This window comes from Taeniopygia guttata, chromosome 31, assembly GCF_048771995.1.
Source record: "Taeniopygia guttata chromosome 31, bTaeGut7.mat, whole genome shotgun sequence".
Lineage (NCBI taxonomy): Eukaryota > Metazoa > Chordata > Aves > Passeriformes > Estrildidae > Taeniopygia > Taeniopygia guttata.
In genome coordinates, this window is record NC_133056.1 from 1,326,086 (window position 1) to 1,347,278 (window position 21,193).

Here is a 21,193-nt window from a genome sequence, read left to right on the forward strand (position 1 = left end):
GTGACCCCCCGCCAAATCGAGATCCAACCCCCCCCACTTCCCCCCACCGTGTTGGGGTCCCCCAAAACTCGGGGTGACCCCCTCCCCAAATCAAGACCCCCCCAAAAAGCACAGATGAGGCTGGGAGGGAGCATTTATTGCACAGAAGGGAACCAGGGGGGGTCCCCCAAAAAACGGGGGGGTCCTGGCGATAAATAAAGGTCTGAGGGGTCCCGGGGGGTCCCCGGGGGGTTTTGGGGGGTCCCGGGGGGGTTTGGGGCCCCCCCTAAACCTCGATGTCAGGGTCAGAGCCCCGGCCCTGGCGCTGCAGCTGCTCCTCCTGGCGCAGCTTCGGCTTCTCGGTGCGCGTGTGCCACACCAGCACCTGCGCCCCAAAACACCCCAAAAACACCCCAAAATCGGCCCTAAATCACCCTGAAATCACCCCAAAATCATCCTGCGTGCCACACCAGCAACTGCGCCCCAAAACACCCCAAAATCAGACCTAAATCACCCCAAACCCTCCCCCGGGTGTAGTTACACACCTCTGCCTCCAGCTGGGCAGGGGTCATGAGCCCCCAGACCCCCCAAAATCCCCCAGAACACCCCAAAAACCCCCCAGACCCCCACCTGGGTGCAGTTGGCGGTCCGTGGTTCCAGCTGCCCAGGGGTTACCAGCCCCCAAACCCCCCCAAAACCCCCCCAAACTGCCCAAAACCCCCCCAAAACCCCCCAAACCCCCACCTGGGTGCTGTTGTCGGCCCGTGGCTCCAGCTGCCTGGGGTTTACCAGCCCCCAAAGCCTCCCAAAATGCCCCAAACCCCCCCAAAACCCCCCAGACCCCCACCTGGGTGCAGTTGTCAGCCCGTGGCTCCAGCTGTCCGGGGGTTACTAGCCCCCAAAAACCCCTAAACTGCCCAAAACTCCCCAAAACCCCCCAAACCCCCACCTGGTTGCAGCTGTCGGCCCATGGCTCCTGCTGCCCGGGGGTCACCAGCCCCCAAAGCCCCCCAAAACCCCCCAAACCCCCCCAAAACTCTCCATACCCCCCCAAAACCCCCCAGACCCCCACCTGGGTGCAGTTGTCAGCCCGTGGCTCCAGCTGCCCGGGGTTTACCAGCCCCCAAAGCCCCCCAAAAGCCCCCAAAACTGCCCAAAACCCCCCCAAAACCCCACCTGGGTGCAGTTGTCGGCCCATGGCTCCAGCTGCCCGGGGGTCACCAGCCCCCAAAGCCCCCCAAAACCCCCCAAACCCCCCAAAACCCCCCAGACCCCCACCTGGGTGCAGTTGTCAGCCCATGGCTCCAGCTGCCTGGGGGTTACCAGCCTCCAAAATCCCCAAACCGCCCAAAACCCCCCAAACCCCCCCAAAAGCCCCCAAAACCCCCCAGACCCCCACCTGGGTGCAGTTGTTGGCCTGTGGCTCCAGCTGCCCGGGGGTTACTGGCCCCCAAAACCCCCCCAAAACACCCCAAAACCCCCCCAAACCCCCACCTGGGTGCTGTTGTTGGCCTGTGGCTCCAGCTGCCCGGGGGTCACTGGCCCCCAAAGACCCCCAAACTGCCCAAAACCCCCCAAAACCCCCACCTGGGTGCAGTTATCAGCCTGTGGCTCCAGCTGGCCGGGGGTCACCAGCCCCCAAAGCCCCCCAAAGCCCCCCAAAGCCCCCCAAAACCCCCCAAACCCCCACCTGGATGCTGTTGTTGGCCTGTGGCTCCAGCTGCCCAGGGGTTACCAGCCCCCAAAAACCCCCAAACTGCCCAAAACTCCCCAAAACCCCCGAAACCCTCACCTGGGTGCTGTTGTTGGCCTGTGGCTCCAGCTGCCTGGGGGTCACCAGCCCCCAAAGCCCCCCAAAACTGCCCAAAACCCCCCAGACCCCCACCTGGGTGCAGTTGTCGGCCCGTGGCTCCAGCTGCCCGGGGGTCACCAGCCCCCAAAGCCCCCCAAAACCCCCCAAACCCCCCAAAACCCCCCAAACCCCCACCTGGGTGCAGTTGTCAGCCCGTGGCTCCAGCTGCCCAGGGTTTACCAGCCCCCAAAACCCCCCAAAGACCCCCAAAACCCCCCAAACCCCCCCCCAAACCCCCACCTGGGTGCCGTTATCGGCCCGTGGCTCCAGCTGCCCGGGGTTTACCAGCCCCCAAAGCCCCCCAAAACCCCCAAAACCCCCAAAAACCCCCCAAAACGCCCCAAGCCCTGACCTGGTTGCAGTTATCAGCCTGTGGCTCCAGCTGGCCAGGGGTCACCAGCCCCCAAAGACCCCCAAACCGCCCAAAATCCCCCAAAACCCCCCAGACCCCCACCTGGGTGCAGTTGTCGGCCCGTGGCTCCAGCTGCCCGGGGGTTACCAGCCGCCAAAGCCCCCCAAACCCCCCCAAAACCCCCCAAAACCCTCCAAAACACCCCCAAAACTCCCCCAAACCCCCCCAGACCCTCACCTGGGTGCAGTTGTCGGCCCGTGGCTCCAGCTGCCCGGGGGTCACCAGCCCCCCCAGGAAGGAGCTCTCCAGGAATCCCCTCTCGGCGCGGGGGTCGAAGCGGGCGCGGGGGTGGGCGAGCAGCAGGCGCAGCCCCACGGCGAAGCCGGCCATGTCCAGCGGGAACGGCCGCTCCGGCCGCCAGCCCGTGTGGAAGCCGACCACGCGGCCCCCCGCCACCAGCGGCCGCTCCAGCCGCAGGCCCCCCACCAGCCCCACGGGCCAGACCGACACGCCACGGGTGCTGCGCATCTGGGGGGAGAAATGGGGGAAAAATGGGGAAAAATAGGGTTTTATAGGGGATTTATAGGGGATTCCCACCAGCCCCACGGGTCAGACGGACACGCCATGGGTGCTGCGCATCTGGGGGCAGAAATGGGGGAAAATGGGGAAAAATGGGGTTTTATAGGGGATTCCCACCAGCCCCATGGGCCAGACCGACACGCCGTGGGTGCTGCACATCTGGGGGGAGAAATGGGGGAAAATGGGGAAAAATGGGGTTTTATAGGGGATTTATAGGGGATTCCCACCAGCCCCACGGGCCAGACCGACACGCCACGGGTGCTGCGCATCTGGGGGCAGAAATGGGGGAAAAATGGGGAAAAATGGGGTTTTATAGGGGATTTATAGGGCATGTCACACCAGCCCCACGGGCCAGACCGACACGCCACGGGTGCTGCGCATCTGGGGGCAGAAATGGGGGAAAAAACGGGAAAAATGGGAAAAAATGAGGTTTTATAGGGGATTTATAGGGCATGTCACACCAGCCTCACGGACCAGACCGACACGCCACAGGTGCTGCGCATCTAGGGGCAGAAATGGGGGAAAAACAGGGAAAAATGGGAAAAAATGGGGTTTTATAGGGGATTTATAGGGGATTTTCCACCAGCCCCACAGGCCAGACAGACATGACGTGGGTGCTGCGCATCTGGGGGGAGAAATGGGGGGAAAACAGGGAAAAATGGGAAAAAATGAGGTTTTATAGGGGATTTATAGGGCATGTCACACCAGCCCCACGGGCCAGACGGACACACCACGGGTGCTGCGCATCTGGGGGGAGAAATGGGGGAAAAATGGGGGAAAATCGGGTTTTATAGGGGATTTATAGGGGATTCCCACCAGCCCCACGGGCCAGACGGACACGCCACGGGTGCTGCGTATCTGGGGGCAGAAATGGGGGAAAAAACGGGAAAAATGGGAAAAAAATGGGGTTTCATAGGGGATTTATAGGGCATGTCACACCAGCCCCACGGGCCAGACGGACACGCCACGGGTGCTGCGCATCTGGGGGGAGAAATGGGGGAAAAATGGGGAAAAATAGGGTTTTATAGGGGATTTATAGGGGATTCCCACCAGCCCCATGGGCCAGATGCACACGCTGCGGGTGCTGCGCATCTGGGGGGCAAAAAATGGGGGAAAATGGGGAAAAATTGGAATAAATGGGAAAAAAATGGGGGGAATTGGTGTTTGTAGGGGATTTAGAGGGGTTTATAGGGGAATTGAACCATTTTGGGTGAGTTTGGACTTTCTCGGGTGGGATTTTTTGGGGGATTTTCAGATTTTTTGGTAGATTTTTGCATGTTTTTCGGGGCTTTCCCGGGGATTTCTCGCACCTCCTCGAAGAGCCGCAGGCTGTAGGTGTTGTCATCGTCGGCGAAGTAGACGACGCCGGGCTCGTCGGGGCGGCGCGTGTCCCGCAGCCAGCGCAGGGCCCGGTTCCGCTGCTCGGCCCCGCGCGGGAACAGCCAGGACGGGGCCCCGGGGCCCCCCCGCAGCTCAGGGGGGGTCTCGGCGCTCAGGTGGGTGAAGGAGACCCCCGAGGCCGCCAGGACCCCCCCCACCAGCGCCGAGGGGGCGGCGGCGTCCTCCACCACCACCCAGTGCAGGGCGGGGACGTGGAGCAGGGTCTGGGACAGGCGCACCAGCTCCGCCTTCTGCACCGGCCTGGGGGGGCACGGGAGGGTTCGAGTGGGGCTGAGGGTGGCCCAGGGGTCCCGGGGGGTCGGGGGGGTTCGGGGGAGGGGGCTCAGGTTGGGTTAAGTGGGGTAAATGGGGCTGGGGGTTGTGGCAGTTCTGCCTTCTGCAGCGGTCTGGGGGCGATGGGGGGGTTAAAATGGGTCTGGGAGTGGCTCAGGGGGGTTAAAATGGGTCTGGGGGCAGCCTGGGTGGCAATGGGGAAGTTAAAATGGGTCTGAGGGGGGCAATAGAGGGGTTAAAATGGGTCTGGGGGTCCCGGGGGTGGGGGGCAGGGGGCTCAGGGCCACTGGGGGAGTGAAATGGGTCTGGGGGCTCACCTGGCGTAGGTCGGGGTCACCACGTAGATCGGGGGCAGCCCCTCCCCCCCCGAGACCCCCCCGGAGCGGCCCCGGCGCCGCTCGGGCTCGGGGGGGGGGCAGGGACAGGGCCGGCCTGGGGGAGAGGGGGCGTCAGGGACCCCCAAAATCCTCCCCAAATCCACCCAGAGACCCCCAAATCCACCCAGAGACCCCAAAATCCTCCCCAAATCCACCCAGAGACCCCCAAATCCACCCAGAGACCCCAAAATCCTCCCCAAATCCACCCAGAGACCCCCAAATCCACCCAGAGACCCCAAAATCCTCCCCAAATCCACCCAGAGACCCCAAAATCCTCCCCAAATCCACCCAGGGACCCCCAAATCCACCCCAAATAAAAACAGAGACCCCCAAGCCCACCCCAAATTAAACCAGGGACCCCCAAACCCACCCAGGGACCCCCAAACCCACCCCAAATCTACCCAGGGGTCTCAGGGACCCCCCCCAAACCCACCCTGGGGCCCCCAAAAGCCACCCAAGGACCCCCAAAATCCACCCTAAATCCCCTCAGACCCCCTCAAATCCCCCCAAAATCGTCCCCAGACCCCCCCGGCCCTCACCGAGCTCCCGCAGGGCGCAGAAGAGCCCCACGAGCGACACGACGAAATAAACGAGGAAAACGTTCCTGAGCCGCAGCCGCATCGCGGGGGAGTCCCGGGGGGGGTCCTGGGGGTGCTCAGGGGGTCCCGGGGGCGTTCAGGGGGTCCCGCTTTCACATCCTCCCCCTCAGGGGTCTACAGGGACTCTTCCCAGTGCTCCCAGTTGCCCCCAGCCAGTCCCAGTCCCCCCCAGTTCATTCCCAGTTCCCGTTCACTTCCAGTGCGGACGTGGCGCTGCTGCCGGCTCAGCCCCGGGGGGCATCCGGGGGTTTTCTGGCCCTGCCGGGGGTCCCTGAGGAGGGGTCGAGAGGGGTCCCGGTGTGAGGGGGGGGTCCCGGTGTGGGGGGGGCGGGGCCGGTGCCGCTTTCGGGGGCGCGGAGGCTCCGCTGGGGCAGCACTTCCGGTCTGACGGCCGCTTCCGGTTCCCCCTCACAATGCTTCCCCCCCGTCTCAAGCGGATGAAAAAGTTCCGGTGGAGGGGTCGCAAGAAAGATTCCGGCCTCCCCCCGACCCCCCCCCAACGCCGTTCGGGATTCCCAAAATTCCCCAAATTCCCGTTTTTTATTTGGTTTTATTTCGTGTTTTATCAAAACTCCGCGCGCCGCCGCGCCTCTTCCCCCCCCCCCAACCCCCCTGTGTGTGCAGCGGGGGGGGGGGGACCCGGCTCTGCCCCCCCCCCCAAAGAGGGGGGAGGGGTCCCCAAACCCCCCCGAGACCCTCCCGGGCTGGGGGAGGGGCAGGCAAAAAGGGGAGGGGGCGTGGGGGGGGCACACACAGAGCTTTGGTCCCCAACCCCTCCTCGACACGACCCCCACCCAAATTTTGGGGGGGAACCCCAACTTAGGGGGTTTCAGACCCCTCCTAACCCCTGTAATTTGGGGGGGGGGAAGCAAAGTCACACCCCAACCTTAAATTTGGGGGCTCAAAGACCCCAAATTTGGGGTAAAATGGGGGGGGAGGGGCTCAACCTGTGATTTGGGGGTGGTCTCACCCCTCATTTGGGCAGGGTCTGACCCCTCATTTGGGGGGGCTCAATCCTCATTTTGGGGGGTACTGACCCCTCATTTTGGGGGGGGTCTCAACCCCTAATTTGGGGGGGCTCAATCCTCATTTTGGGGAGGGCTCACCCCTCATCCTGGGGGACTCAAACCCCCCCCACCCCCAATTCTGGGCTCCTCAAACAGCGGCAACCACCGGGGTTTTTTTTTTTTTGGGGGGGGGATTTGAGGTTTTCAGGGGGCTCTGGGGGGGCCCGGGGGTTCAGGGAATTTGGGGGGGTGGTCCGGGGGCCCCCCCCCATCCATTATCGCAGGGAGATGCTCCAGTCGGCCCCGATGGGGACCCCCGGGCGCCGCAGGGTCAGCACCGAGCGCTCGGGGTCGTGCTGGAAATGCAGCGAGCTCTGGGAACCGTCTGCGGATGGAGACATGGAATTCGGGGTCAGGGATCCCAAATTCGGGGTCAGGGACCCCAAAAATTCATCAAGAACGTAAAAAACTCTGAGGAATCCTAAAACTCCAGCTCATGGACCCCAAGAACTCATCAAGAACACAAAATGCTCCTCAGAAACCCCAAATTCTTCGTTAGGGACCTTGAATTCCCCTCTGGGACCCCAAATTCCCCATGGAAACCCTAAAATTCCCTCAAGGACAACAAAATTTTTCTCAGGGATCCCAAATCCTCCCTCAAGGACCCCAAAAACCCCTCAGAAATCCCAAAGTCTCCTCAGGATCTCCCAAAATCCACGCCCCTCCCCAAAACCCCTCGTTGTCCATCCTGAGCCAGGTGCTCTCCAGCCACCCCACCCCCAGGATGACCCCTCCGAAATCCCCCAAAATCCACCCTAAAACCCACCCTAAAACCCCAAAACCCCCCTCAAAACCCACCCTAAAATCCCAAAAACCCACCCTAAAACCCCAAAACCCCCCAAACCCCTCTCACCATGTGTGGTCAGCAGGGCACTCTCCGGCCGCCCGATCCCCAGGATGACCACTCGCTCCAGCCAGGCTGGGCTGGACATGGACCCGCGGGGGTCAGCAGAGCTGGGGGGAACAGAGGGGTCACTGGGGGGTCACAGCCCCCCAAAAATCTCCCCTGATCCCTCACCCCCATCACAGACAGGGCCACAAGAAACGGGGGTTTGGGGACGTCCTGGGGGTATTTTTGGGATAGTTTGGGACTGTTTTGGGTACGTGGCCATAAAGGTTCCTGGGAGGTGTTTGGGGTCAGTTCAGGGGTATCTTTAGGGTATTTTTGTGTACCTGGCTGTGAGGGTGCCTGGAGCTGTTTAGGGGGTATTTTTGGGCTGTTTTGGGGATACTTTAGGACCATTTTTGGAGTATTTTGGGTACATGACCATGAAGGTTCCTAGGAGTTGTTTTGGGGTGGATTTGAGAGGTATTTTTCAGTATTTGGGGGAATTTTTGGGCTGCTTTTTTCCCTCCTGTTTCCCACCCTTTTTCTCCCCTCACATTTCCCTCCCTTTTTCTCCCCTCATGTTTCCCGCCTTTTTTTGTCCCCTCACATTTCCCGCTCTTTTTCTCCCCTCACGTTTCCCGCCCTTTTTTCCCCTCACGTTTTCCCGCCCTTTTTCTTCCCTCATGTTTCCCGCCCTTTTTTGTCCCCTCACGTTTTCCCGCCCTTTTTCTTCCCTCACATTTTCCCGCCCTTTTTCTCCCCTCATGTTTTCCCGCCCTTTTTTCCCCTCACGTTTTCCCGCCCTTTTTCTTCCCTCATGTTTCCCGCCCTTTTTGTCCCCTCACGTTTTCCCGCCCTTTTTCTCCCCTCACGTTTTCCCGCTCTTTTTGTCCCCTCACATTTTCCCGCCTTTTTTCTCCCCTCATGTTTTCCCGCCCTTTTTCTCCCCTCATGTTTTCCCGCCCTTTTTTCCCCTCACGTTTTCCCGCCCTTTTTCTCCCCTCGTGTTTCCCGCCCTTTTTCTCCCCTCACATTTTCCCGCCCTTTTTCTCCCCTCATGTTTTCCCACTCTTTTTGTCCCCTAATGTTTTCCCGCCCTTTTTGTCCCCTCACGTTTTCCCGCCCTTTTTCTTCCCTCACATTTTCCCGCCCTTTTTCTCCCTTCACGTTTCCCGCCCTTTTTTCCCCTCACGTTTTCCCGCCCTTTTTCTTCCCTCACATTTTCCCGCCCTTTTTCTCCCCTCATGTTTTCCCGCCCTTTTTTCCCCTCACGTTTTCCCGCCCTTTTTCTCCCCTCGTGTTTCCCGCCCTTTTTCTCCCCTCACATTTTCCCGCCCTTTTTCTCCCCTCATGTTTTCCCACTCTTTTTGTCCCCTAATGTTTTCCCGCCCTTTTTGTCCCCTCACGTTTTCCCGCCCTTTTTCTTCCCTCACATTTTCCCGCCCTTTTTGTCCCCTCACGTTTTCCCGCCCTTTTTCTCCCCTCACGTTTTCCCGCTCTTTTTGTCCCCTCACATTTTCCCGCCTTTTTTCTCCCCTCACGTTTCCCGCCCTTTTTCCCCCTCACGTTTTCCTGCCCTTTTTTTCCCTCACGTTTTCCCGCCCTTTTTTCCCCTCACGTTTTCCCGCCCTTTTTCCCCCTCACGTTTTCCCGCCCTTTTTTCCCCTCACGTTTTCCCGCCCTTTTTCCCCCTCACGTTTTCCCGCCCTTTTACCCTCACGTTTTCCTGCCGTTTTTGTCCCCTCACGTTTTCCCGCCCTTTTTTCCCCTCACATTTTCCCGCCCTTTTTCTCCTCTCACGTTTCCTGCCCTTTTTCCCCTTTGTTTTTGGGATGCTTTGTGTACCTGCCTGGGAGGTTTTTTTAGGGCAGTTTTCAGGCTATTTTAGGAGATTTTTGGGTAGCTGGCAGTCAGGTTACCCTGGGGCTGTTTCAGGCAGGGTTTTTGGAATACTTTAGGATATTTTGGGTACCTGGAAGTGAGGGTGCCATTGGCAAAGTGGAAGTGCCTGTGCAGGAATGCATTTTTGGTGGCGTAGTCGAAGCTGACCCCATCATCCACGTACAGATCCCCCTGCGCCGTGCCCTGGGGGATAAAAGAGGTTTGGGGAGGGGTCCCAAGAGCGATTTGGAGGGCAAATGAGGGGTCTGGAGGTGTCTCAGAGGGTTTCTGGGGGTCCCAGGGAGAGTTTTTGGGGTCCCTGAAGGGAGATTCAGGGTCCCTGCATTCAGCTAGGAGGGATCTGGGGGGGTTTCAGGGTTCCTGGTAGGGGTTTTGGGGTTCCCACCCTCACCTGGGAAGTGTCTGGGGGGGGTTTTGGGGACCCTGAGGGGAATCTAGGGTCCCTGCACTCACCTGGGAGGAGTCTGGGAAGGTTTTGGGGTTCCTGGTGGAGGTTTTGGGGTGCCTGTACTCACCTGGGAGAGGTCTGGGGAGGTTTTGGTGTTCCTGGTGGGGGTTTTTGGGGTCCCTAAACTCACCTGGGGGCTCAGGGCCACGTAGAGGGTGAAGGGGTCGCCCTTCATGGCCTCGGTGGAGCGGCGAGGCCGGTCCTGGCGTGGGATCACCGTTCCCCCTCGCTGGAACACTGGGATCTGGGGGGCCATGGGGGGGTCAGCACCCCAAAAACACCATTAAAAAACCCCAAATTCCCCCAAAAACCCCATTAAAAAACCCCAAATCCCCCCAAATCCTGCCCAGAAAAACCCCAAATTCCCCAGGTCACCCCCAGAGCGTGAGATGATTCTGACCACTATCACGCCCCCCGCATTGGAACACAGGGATCTAGGGGAATCCAGGAGGTTTTTGGCGTCTCCAAAGGGATTTTGGGGTCACCATGGAAGTTCTGGGGTCTCCAGGGAGTTTTTGGAGTCCCAAACCCCTCCACACACCCCTTGAGCTCCCCCAAAACAACTCAGGGTGCTGAGAGTGATGGGCACCACACTCCCCATGCGGGAAGAGGGAGATCAGGGGAGGATTTTGGGGTGTCCAGGGGGAATTTTGGGGGTTCCAAGGGCAGTTTTAGGGTCTCATGGGGATTTTGGGGTCCCAGCATCCCCCCCAAACCCCTTGAGCCCCCCCAAAAAACCCACAGTGCTGAGGGTGACTGGCACATAGAGGGTCTGGGGCGCCCGGTGCTGCTCGTGGGTCTCGTCATTGTACCAGACCTAGGGGTGAAATTTAGGGTTCAGGGGGGTCCTGCACCCCAGGAAAACCCTAAAATTCACCCCAAAAGCGCTCACTCACCTCTCCCTCCCCAGGCAGGTACACGTTGACCCCGCGGGCGCCCGGCTCCGTCACAGGGTGCACCAGGAGCACCCGGTCTGGGGGACAGGGGTCAGCAAGGGGAAACCCCAAAAATGACCCCAAAAGGGATCCTAAAAGGGGTCAAGGACCCCAGAAAGGGAGTCAGGGACCCTAAAAAGGGTCAGGGACTCCCCCTCACCGAGCAGGTACTGGTCATCCATGGCGAAGGTGTGGGGGTCATCCGGGAATTCCATCCACAGGGGCCTGGGGGGAGAGTGGGGTTTGGGGTCAGGGGGATCTGGGGGCATTTTGGGGGTTTCGGATTAGGGGGATTTGGGGTCAGGGGGTTTGGGGGTGTTTTGGGGTCAGGGTGTCTGAGGTCAGGAATTTGGAGTCATCAGGGTTTGGGGGTAGGGGTTTAGGACAGGGGCGGTTTGGGGTCAGAGGTTTGGGTTCAGGGGATTTGGGGTTATCCTGGATGGGCTGGGGGTTACCCAGGTAGATTTTAGGGATGAATTTGGGGTTTCTGCTGTGGATTTGGGGTTTTTAGGGTGGATTTGGGGTTTTTGGGGTGGCACACCTCATGACGGGGATGCCCTGGCGGTGGCAGTGGTAGAAGGCCGTGTACCACGTCGGGAGCAGGGCGTAGCGGCGCCGCAGCGCGGCCCTGACCAGCGCCAGGTGCTCGGGGCTCAGCAGCCACGGCTCGCGCCGCGCCGTGTCCAGGTGGGCGTGGGCGCGGAAGAAGGGCTGGAACGCCCCGGCCTGGTACCAGCGCACCTGCAGCTCCGGGCCCGGGTTCTGGAAAAAGCCGCCCACGTCCGCTGCCAACGGGGCAGGGGTGGCAGTGAGCCCGGGTCCTGAGTCTGCTCCTGGTCCTGGTGCTGGCCCTGATCCCAATCCTGGTCTCAATCCTGGTCCTAATCCCAATCCTGGCCCCAGTCCTGATCCCATTCCTAATCCCTGTCCCAGCTCTAATCCTAGATCCTGGACTGACCCAGATCCCAATCCTCATCCTGATCTCAAACCCCCTCCTGATCTTGATCCCAGCCCTGGTTCCATTCCCATTCCAGATCCCAGCTCCAATCCTATCCCTGACCCCATTCCCTATCCCATATCCCAATCCCTGACCCCATTCCCTATCCCATATCCCTATCCCTGACCCCAATCCCAGCATTCCCAGCATTCCCAGCATTCCCAGTACTCCCAGTTTGGCTCACCCCCGCAGAAAGCCAGCCCGGCCAGCCCGAAGCTCAGGCACATGGGGATGGAGATCCGCAGGTGCTCCCAGTCGGCCGTGTTGTCCCCAGTCCAAACCGCACCTGGGGGGTTTCGGGGGGCCAGGGGGGGTTCCCCTCAATCCTGGACCCCCCACAAATTCCAGGATTTGCCCAAAATCCCGGGATTTCCCCCCATGCCTCACCGTAGCGCTGGGAGCCGGCGAAGAAGGCGCGGCTGAGCACGAAGGGCCGGAGCCGCCCCCCAGAGCGCCGGATCAGCCCCTCGGCCGTGGCCTTGTGCTGGGAACGGGGAAAACGGGGTCAGCCACTCCAAACCCGACCCCAAAGGGGGCTAAAGGGGTTTGGGGGAAATGAAGCCAAAATGGAGAGGGTTTGGGGGGGTCCTAAAGGGTGTTTGAGGAGCCTAAACGGGGTTTGCGGGGGGTTTAGAGCAGTTTGGGGGCTCATAAAGGGGTTTGAGGGGTCCTAAAGGGGTGTTTGGGGGGGCCTAAAAAGGATTTGGAGGGTTCTAAAGGGGGGTTGGGGCAGCCTAAAAGGGGTTTGGAGGAGCCTGAAGGGGTTTGGGTGGGTCCTGAATGGGTTTGAGGGCTCTGAAGGGATTTGGGGGGAAATTAATGGGGAACTGGAGGGGCCCAAAAGGGGTGAGAGTCCTAAAGAGGTTTGGGGGGCTCTGGGAGGTTGGAATTTTTTTGGGGCTCCTTCAGAAGTTTTGGGGGTGTCCCTGTGAGGATTTAAGGGCCTCTCAGGGGATTTGGTGGGGGGGTCCCAGGGGATTTGGGGGGCGGTCTCACCATACAGAGCCCACAGATGCTCCCAGCCCCCAAACTGCCCAAGGTTTAGGGGAGGGTCCCTGAGGAGTTTGGGTGGCTCTGGGAGATCGGGATGGTTTTGGGGTCCTTGTGGGGTTTTGGGGGTGTCCCTGTGGGTTTTTCGGGGGGTCTCACCACGTAGAGCCCGTAGATGTTGTGCAGCTCGCGGTGCTCCCAGCCCCCGAAGTGCCGCGCGTCCTTGTGCATCGTCACCTCAGGGCCACTGAACACTGACGGCTCGTTCATGTCATTCCACGTGTACAGCGCCTCCGTGGAACCCTGAGGGAGCCCAAGTTCAGCGGGGGGACCCCAAAAATATGTGGGGGGGAGGGTTCTAAAACCCTCCCAGGCGATCCCCAAAATCAGGGCGGAAAGCCAAGGTGGGGTCTCCAGAAAGGCACTGAGGGGAAAGGGTGTGAGGGAGAAAGGGGTGGGGAGGGATTTGTGGGGATCTTCTAAAACTAGGGAGGGCTTTGGGCTCAGGAAAGCCCAAACAATCAACAGGGAAACCCCAAAAATATGGGAGGGATTCTGTAAGTGCCAAGGGGTTCCCCAAAATCCCCCCTAAAAAGACGGGGGGATTCTCCAAGAGGAGGATGGTGTGAGGAGGAAAAGGGTGAAGAGGGGAATTTGGGGGGGGGTCCCAGGGTTCTGGGAATGCTTTGAAGGTGGGCTCTGGGGGGTCTGGCAGAAATATGGGGGGGGGGTCTGACAGAGATTTTGGGGAGTCCCCACCTCATACTGGTCGAAGGCAAACATGTTCGCCCACCACTCGCGCATCTCGGGGTTCGTGAAGTCGGGGTACGCCGAAGAGCCTGGGGGGCACGGGGGGTGGGCGGCTTGTGACCCCCCTGGAGACCTCAAAACCACCCCAAAATCCCCCCCAGCCCCACTGACTGGACCAACACCAGCCTTTGTAGCCGCTGCCATCCTCAGTCTTGATGTGGTACTCCCCTAGCACCCCAAGACCCCCCCCCAAAATCCCTTCAGGAGCCCCCAAAACCCCCAGAAAATTCCCTAAAACCCCTCGAGGACCCCCCAGATCCCCCCCAGCCCCACTGACCAGGCCAGCACCAGCCCTCGTAGTCGTTGCCGTCCTTGGTTTTGACGTAGAGGCCTCGCGCCCGCAGCTCCGTGTGCACCCGGTACCCCCCGTCCACCTTGATGTGTGGGTCCACGATGCTGACCATCTGTGGGGCAGTGTCCAGCAGTGAGTGACCACCGGGCAGTGGCCAGGGGAGCAGTAACCAAGGGAACGTTTCCAAATTCCCCAATTCCCATCCCAATCCCGGACAAAAAACCACCCAGAATAATCCCAAAGTGCCTTTGTGGGGTCCCCGCTGTCACTGCTTGGGAAGAGGGAACGCTAATTCCAGTTTCCATTCCTGATCCTAATCCAAATCCCAATGTCCAGCCCATTCCTGCTCTGACTCCAGCCCCATTTCCCATTTCCTATCCCCCATCCTGCTCCTGACCCCATTCTCTATCCCATCCCCATTCAAATCTATCCCGAACCCCACTTCCCACCCCAGTCCCATTCCTGTTCCCAATCCCATTCCCAACCGACCCCAAACCCACTCCAAACCCGCTCCTTTTCCTTCTCCTGAACTCAATCCCATTCCCCCTCTCATTCCCACCCTGCATTTCTGGGCTGCCAGCTGTTCCAGGAGCTTTGGGAATTCTGCAGGATCTTATCCCAATCCAAATCCCACCCCATTCCCAATTTCAATCCCATTCACATCCCCACCCTGCGTTTCCGGGCCGCCAGGCGCTCCAGCATGCCCCGAGGGTTGGGGAATTTTGCAGGGTCCCAGGTGAAGTAGCGCTTGCCGTCGGCGTGCTCGATGTCCAGCCAGAGCACGTCCAGGGGCAGCTCGTGCTCCTCAAATCCCCTCTCCACGGCCTCCACGTCCGCCTCATCCTGGTAATTCCAGCGGCTCTGGTGGTAGCCCAGGGAGAAGAGCGGGGGCAGCGCCTGCGTGCCTGGGCAAGGGGTGGGAACAGGGGTGAAATTCCCCCAAAACAGCCCTAAAAATGGGCATGGGACACAGCCAGATGGGAGAGATCCCCTAAAATAATCCTAAAAACCGGGGCATGGTGGAAATGCCCTGAAAATAATCCTAGAAGTTGTGATGGGGTGGGAATCCTCTGAAAACAACCCTAAAAGTGGGAATGAGGTGGGAATCCTCTGAAAAGGACTCTAAAAGTGAAAATGGGGCAGAAATTCTTTAAAAGTAACTATACAAACAGAAACTGGGCAACATTAAAGTTGAGAAATCCCCCAAAAATCCCTCTGCAAATAGGAATGGGGTTGAAGGAGAAAAATTCACAGTGTCCCCAGTGTCCTGTACCAATCAGGGCTCTGTACTGGTGTCCCTGTCACCATCCCAGTGTCCCCAGTGGCCCGTACCGGTCAGGTCCCTGCACTGCTGTCCCTGTCCCCATCCCAGTGTCCCCAGTGTCCCCAGCAGCCCGTACCGGTCAGTCTCCCGTACTGGGCAGTGACATCGGCGGGCCGCGGCCCCAGCAACAGGAAAACGTCGATGACGCCGCTCTCGGACATCCAGCGCACCTCGGTCTGGGGGGTCTCACCCCCCCCCTGCATGTAATCCAGGAGCTTCCCAAAAAGGGTCTGGGGGTGGGACAAGGGGTCAGCAACCCCCAATGCCCACTGAGATAACTAGACGCACCCCAAACCCTCCAGACCACCCCAAATCCCCCTCTCGGACTTTCCCAGAGGTGTTACAGCTGATGTCCACCCTGGTCTTGGCCCCTCAGAGACCCTAGACCCCCTAAATCCCCTCCAGAACCCCCCAAATCCCCCTCTTGGATCTTTCCAGCAGTGTTGGAGCCCCCCCCGGGAACCCCAAAACCCACCCAGAACCCCCAAACCTCCCCCAAACGATCCCAAACCTCCTCAAACCTCCCCCAAACCCAGCCAAGACCCCCCAAACCCCCCGAGACCTCCCTGCTGGACCTTCCCAGCCGTGTTGGAGCCGATGTCCACTCAGGACCCCCAAACCCAGCCAGGACCCCCCCAAAACCTCCCCCAAACCCCCCCAGATGCCCCTGCTGGACCTTCCCGGCCGTGTTGGAGCCGATGTCCACCCAGGACCCCCAAACCCAGCCAGGACCCCCCAAACCTCCCCCAAACCCCCCGAGACCTCCCTGCTGGACCTTCCCGGCCGTGTTGGAGCCGATGTCCACCCAGGACCCCCAAACCCAGCCAGGACCCCCAAAAGCTCCCCCAAACCCCCCCAGATGCCCCTGCTGGACCTTCCCGGCCGTGTTGGAGCCGATGTCCACCCAGGTCTCAGCGGCGTTGAGCCAGAAGATGCCGAGGCTGAGGCGGGGCCGGTGGGCGAGCAGCAGCGGCACCGAGCCGTACAGAGCCATGGGCGTGAACACCTCGTACTGGAACACGTCCAGGTTGTACAGGCGGTACGGGTCACCCCCCCTGGGGACACGGGGACAGTCAGGGACACTGCCAGAGGGACAAGGACACACCCCAGGGGTGTACAGGCTCTATGGGTCACCCCCCCAGGGGACATCTGGTACACGAGGGTGGGCTCAGGGACACACCCAGGATGTCACTGTCACCATCACTGCCACCCCCACACAGCATCGCTGTCACTGCCACCCCGCTGCTGTCACTGTCACTGTCACCGTCACCCCACAGTGTTCCTATCCTCCCACGGTGACACCACCCCCTCAGTGCCACCATCCCCCTCATCTCACTCCTGTACCCCCACATCTCCGTGTTCCCGTGTTGTCCCCATCTCTGTGTCACCCCAATGTCCCCGTGGTGTCCCCAACATCCCCATGGTGTCCCCGATGTCCCCAGTGTCCCCGCTCACTCGGTGGGGCGCAGCCGCAGGCTCTCGGCGTGCTCGGGGATGCCGTACACGTGCTCGAATCCGGGCAGGGAGAAATCCAGCCCCACTGAGGTGGGTCCTGCAGGGAGGGGTGGGGTGGGGGGGTCACAGGGATCCCCCCGTGTCCCCCCCTGCTGTCCCCAAGTGTCCCCAGTTGTCCCCACCGTAGGGTTTGCTGTCCGTGTGCGTCTTGAACGTCTCCTCCCACGCCCCCGGCTCCTCCTCGGGCTCTGCCGGCGGCTCCGCAGGCTGGGGGGGGACAAATCCTGTCAGGAATGGGGGGACCCCTCTCCCCAAAAAAGAGGGGGAGGGTTTAATTTGGGGTGTCCCATCCCAGTGTCCCCCTCCCGTCCTTGTCACCTTGTCACTCTGGGTGCTGCCAGCTCCATCCTCGGGCCCCTCCTGCGCCGCCCCCTCCTCGCCTGGGGGGTCCTTGGGGGGGTCCCTGTGGGAATTTGGGGTCCTGGGGTGCCCCAAAGGGGGGGGGGGTGACAGGGACAAGGGGCACCCCCAAGACCCCGAATTTTGGGGGGACCAGGACCCTCAGCTGCTCCTGCCCTCTCCTGGTGTGTGGAGGGGATCTCCTCATTTTTGGGGTGCACAGACCCCCCCTAGCTACACCTGACCCTTCAATTTGGGGAGGGGGGAGGCAGAGACCCCCCCCTCCAGCTACTCCAGCCCCCTCCCCAATTCTGGGGGCCCCAACAACCCCCCCCAAGCTGCTCCTACTCCCCTTTTTTGGGGGGATTTAAAGCCCCCCAGCTTCTCCTACCCCCTCCCACCGTGCTGAGGGGGGGGAAATCCCTTTTTGAGGGGGGATCTGGGGGGGTTTGGGGGCGCAGGGACGGCGGCGATTCCATGGATTTACCTACGGAAAAGGCTCTTGATCTTATCCCACACAGAACTAACTTTATCCGCCAGACTGGGGGTGGGGGGCACCAAAACAGAAACACAGAGAGTCAGCGCGGCCCCCCCGGCCCGCGGGGACCCCCCTGGGCTGGGGGGGCCACCCCAGACCCCCTCTGCGCTTCAGGGGACACCCCCCGCCCCACCCTGAGCCCTCAGGGGGGATTTGGGGTTTTTTTTTTTAGGGTTTTTTGGAGAATTTTGGGAGCCTTTTTTGAGGATTTTTTCGTTGGGGTTTTTTTTTTCCAGGTTTTTTTTTAAAGTTTTGGGGTTTTTTTGAGTGTTTTGAAGAATTTTGAGGTTTTTTTATTGGGATTTTGAAGGTTTTTGAGGGTTTTTTGAGTGTTTTTTTTCAGGATTTTGAAGGTTTTTTAGAGTTTTTTTAGGGAGTTTTTGGGGGGTTTTTGAAGGTTTTTGAGTGTTTTTTAGGGTTTTCTTTGGAAGTTTTGAAAGTTTTTGAAGGATTTTTTAATGGGTTTTTTTGAAAGTTTTGAAGGTTTTTGGGGGTTTTCTTAGGAATTGTGTGGGGATTTGGAAGATTTTTGAGCATTTTTGAGGGTTTTTTTGGGATTGTGAAAATTTTTGAGAGTTTTTTGAAGGTTTTTTTTTAGGATTTTGAAGGTTTTTGAGAGTTTTTTAAGGGATTTTTTTTAGAATATTTTTGAAAGTTCTTTGAAGGTTTTTTTGGGGATTTTGAAGGTTTTTTGAGGGCTTTTTGAAAGCGTTTTTTAAGATTTTGAAGATATTTTGAGAGGTTTTTTTCAGGATTTTGAAGGTTTTTTGAGCGCTTTTTAAGGTTTTTTTAGTGCTTTGAAGGTTTTCTGAAGGTTTTTTGGGGTTCCCGGTCACTCACGAGTCCCGGCGGCGCCGCTGGTGCTCGAAGACGAGGAGGCCGCGGGCGTTGACGCTGCAGAGCAGCTCCCGCTGCCGCAGCAGGTCCAGGCGGAACGGCCGCTCCGTCACCAGCAGCCGGTGGCCCCCGGGGCCCAGGGACAGCTCCAGGGTCCCCTCGTCACGGCCTGTCACCTCCAGCCTGGGGACAGTGGGGTTTGTCACCATCCCAGGGCTTTGTCACTGCCCCAGGGCACCCCAGAGTGCCACAACTGCCACCCCGGGGCAGCTCCGGGGTGTCCGGGCCATGGCCTGGGGACAGCGGCCATCGGGGGTGGCAGTGTCCCCTGTCCCCTAGGGGGTGGCTCTGACCTCCTCCTGTGTCCCCATGTCCCCTCATCTCTCAGCAAGTGTCTCCCCCAGCAGCAATCAGGGCTTGTCTCTGTCCCCATGTCCCCTCACCTCTCGGCAGGCGGTTCCCCAAGTAGCCATAGGGGATGGGTGGCAGTGTCCCTGTGTCCCCTGTCCCCATGTCCCCTCACCTCTCGGCAGGCGGCTCCCCCAGCAGCCATAGGGGATGGGTGGCAGTGTCCCTGTGTCCCACTGGCAGTGTCCCCATGTCCCCTCACCTCTCGGCAGGCGGATCCCCCAGCAGCACGTCGGGCACACGGTAGCGGGGCCGCAGCGGGGACAGCTCCTGGATGCGCAGGCGCGTCACGTTCCCGGTGAGCCCCCACAGCTCCAGCAGCAGCGGCACCTGTGGGGACAGAGGTGGCACCTGGGGCTGGGATTGTCACCTGGGGCTGGGAACTGTCACCTGGGGCTGGGAATCGGCACTTGGGGCTGGGAATTGGCACCTGGGGCTGGGAACTGTCACCTGGGGCTGGGAACTGTCACCTGGGGCTGGGAATCGGCACTTGGGGCTGGGAACTGTCACCTGGGGCTGGGAACTGTCACCTGGGGTTGGGAATTGGCACCTGGGGCTGGGAACTGTCACCTGGGCCTGGGGATTGTCACCTGGGGCTGGGGATTGTCACCTGGGGCTGGGAATTGTCACCTGGGGCTGGGGACACGGGGACAGTGGCACCTGAGGCAGGGGACACAGGGACAGTGGCACCTGGGGGCCCCCACGCCTCCCGCAGCAGCGACACCTGCACAGGGGGGGACAGGGACAAGGCCAGCTGGGCACAGGGACACCTGGGACCCCCCAGTGTCCCCGTGTCCCCTCACCTGGGTGACCTCGTTGACCAGCTGGATGGTGGCCACGTCGGGGCCGAGCTGCAGCGACTCCAGCAGCGCCCGGTACGGGGAGTTCCCGGGCTGGATCCGCCGCTGCCGCCTGGGGGGGCACAGGGAGGGGTGCCCTGAGTGACCCCCTGGGCCGAGCCCCCCAAACCCCCCCCGGCTGTGCCCCCCCAGCCCCACACCTGCAGAAGCCGCTCTGCTCGCAGCTCTTGAAGTTGCTGCGGTCAACGGCGAGCGAGGCCCCGAGGCACAGGGTCAGCCAGAGCGGCCACCTGGGGGCACAGGGGGTCAGCGCCCCAAAAACGGGGAGAGAGACCCCCCAGATCCAGCACGGGGGAGTCAGCACCCCGAAAACGGGGAGAGAGACCCCCCAGATCCAGCACGGGGGGTCAGCACCCCGAAAACGGGGAGAGAGACCCCCCAGATCCAGCACGGGGGGGTCAGCACCCCGAAAACAGGGAGAGAGACCCCCCACATCCAGCACGGGGGGTCAGCGCCCCGAAAACGGGGAGAGAGACCCCCCAGATCCAGCACGGGGGGTCAGCACCCCGAAAACGGGGAGAGAGACCCCCCCAAAACACACCTGAGGGCACGGAGGGGGTCAGCACCCCGAAACCAGGGGAGACCCCCCCCAAATCCCATCTGAGGGGGTCAGAACCCTGAAACCACCCAGAGACCTCCCCCAAACCCACCGGGGAACCCCAAAACCAGCGGGAGACCCCCCCCAAACCCACGGGGGAACACCGGGACACCCCAAATCCCCCTTCAGGTGGGCAAGGGGGGGTCAGATAGCCCCAAAATCATTAGGGGGGGCAGCAGGGACCCCCGAACATGGAGGCGGGGGGCACAGGGCCCCCCCCCCAAAAAACACTTCAGCTGAGAACGGGGGGCTCCAGATCCCCCAAATGACATCTGTGGGGGCACGCATCCCAAAAACCAGCGGAGGGGACACGGGGGGGCATTGGGAGGGTAAAAGCTGGGGTAGGGACCCCCCCCCAAACCCGCGGGGGGAGCACAGGGACTCCCCCCAAACCCACAGGGACACCCCCACCGGCACCCAGAGACAGCAGGGGGGACACGGGGGGGGGTCACAGAGCAGATTTCGGGGGGGTCGCGGGGGAATTTGGGAGGGAGGGTCCCACAGGGGCTGGGGGGGGTCGGGGGTGTGTGGGGGGCTGGGGGGGGGCTGGGCCGCAGCCCGGGCCCGAGGATTTGGGGGGGTCTCGGGCGCTCAAGGCCCGGCCGGGGGGTCCCGGGGGGGGGTTTGGGGCGGGAAGGTCCCGTGGGGGGGTCGGGGGTGACTTTGGGGGTCCCGTGGGGGGTGGGGGGGGGTCGGGCCGCTGGCGCGCGCTCACCGCCCCAGCGCCGCCGCCATCTTGGATCCGGCCTGACCCTTGACCCCGCCCCCCGGCCCGACGCAGCCGCCCCCCATTGGCTGCAAACGGCCACGCCCTCCGCCCCGCCCTGGCCACGCCCTCCCGCGGGGTTCCCGCCTTACCTGGTTCCCGGGGAGACGTAGGCCCCGCCCTCCTCGTGTTGTGATTCGCGCGCGAGGCTTGAGCGACGGAAACACAACCCAATCAGAGCGCGGCTCGGGAAAGAGGTGTGAACGCAGCGTGAGGGCAGGACGGAAACCCAATGAAAGCGCGGGAACGCTGAGTGACACACTGTTTTGTCCAATCAGAATACTGCTTCCAGACGGTGCCCCGCCCCCTAGGGCTTCCGTGGCAAC

At 61.0% G+C, this 21,193-nt stretch overlaps 2 protein-coding genes across 5 annotated transcripts; both read right to left on the reverse strand.

Moving 5' to 3' along the window:
* Positions 1-115: 115 nt before the first annotated feature.
* On the reverse strand, positions 116-5,784 carry B3GAT3 (beta-1,3-glucuronyltransferase 3). The gene is made up of 5 exons (XM_072920169.1): positions 5,353-5,784; positions 4,754-4,868; positions 4,073-4,403; positions 2,421-2,711; positions 116-364 (listed from the first exon to the last, which is right to left on the reverse strand). The coding sequence occupies exons 1-5, from the start codon at positions 5,432-5,434 to the stop codon at positions 266-268; spliced, it is 918 nt and encodes a 305-aa protein (XP_072776270.1). The 5' UTR covers positions 5,435-5,784; the 3' UTR covers positions 116-265.
* A 158-nt stretch (positions 5,785-5,942) lies between these two features.
* Positions 5,943-20,921, reverse strand: GANAB (glucosidase II alpha subunit). Of its 4 annotated transcripts, none has more exons than XM_041711999.2 (25): positions 20,817-20,921; positions 19,644-19,733; positions 19,447-19,555; positions 18,846-18,973; positions 18,239-18,418; positions 17,348-17,401; positions 16,840-16,924; positions 16,644-16,728; positions 16,462-16,558; positions 15,881-16,061; positions 15,083-15,203; positions 14,352-14,587; positions 13,668-13,794; positions 13,340-13,419; positions 12,740-12,883; positions 11,978-12,074; positions 11,775-11,876; positions 11,135-11,378; positions 10,754-10,818; positions 10,555-10,631; positions 10,401-10,475; positions 9,789-9,902; positions 9,281-9,393; positions 7,333-7,433; positions 5,943-6,804 (listed from the first exon to the last, which is right to left on the reverse strand). In XM_041711999.2, the coding sequence occupies exons 1-25, from the start codon at positions 20,891-20,893 to the stop codon at positions 6,695-6,697; spliced, it is 2,892 nt and encodes a 963-aa protein (XP_041567933.2). In that variant the 5' UTR covers positions 20,894-20,921; the 3' UTR covers positions 5,943-6,694. The 4 variants fall into 4 exon arrangements, with proteins under 4 accessions (XP_041567933.2, XP_041567932.2, XP_041567934.2 ...); XM_041711998.2 differs by having other exon boundaries at positions 15,083-15,236; XM_041712000.2 differs by lacking the exon at positions 17,348-17,401 and having other exon boundaries at positions 15,083-15,236.
* Between the last annotated feature and the right edge of the window lie 272 nt (positions 20,922-21,193).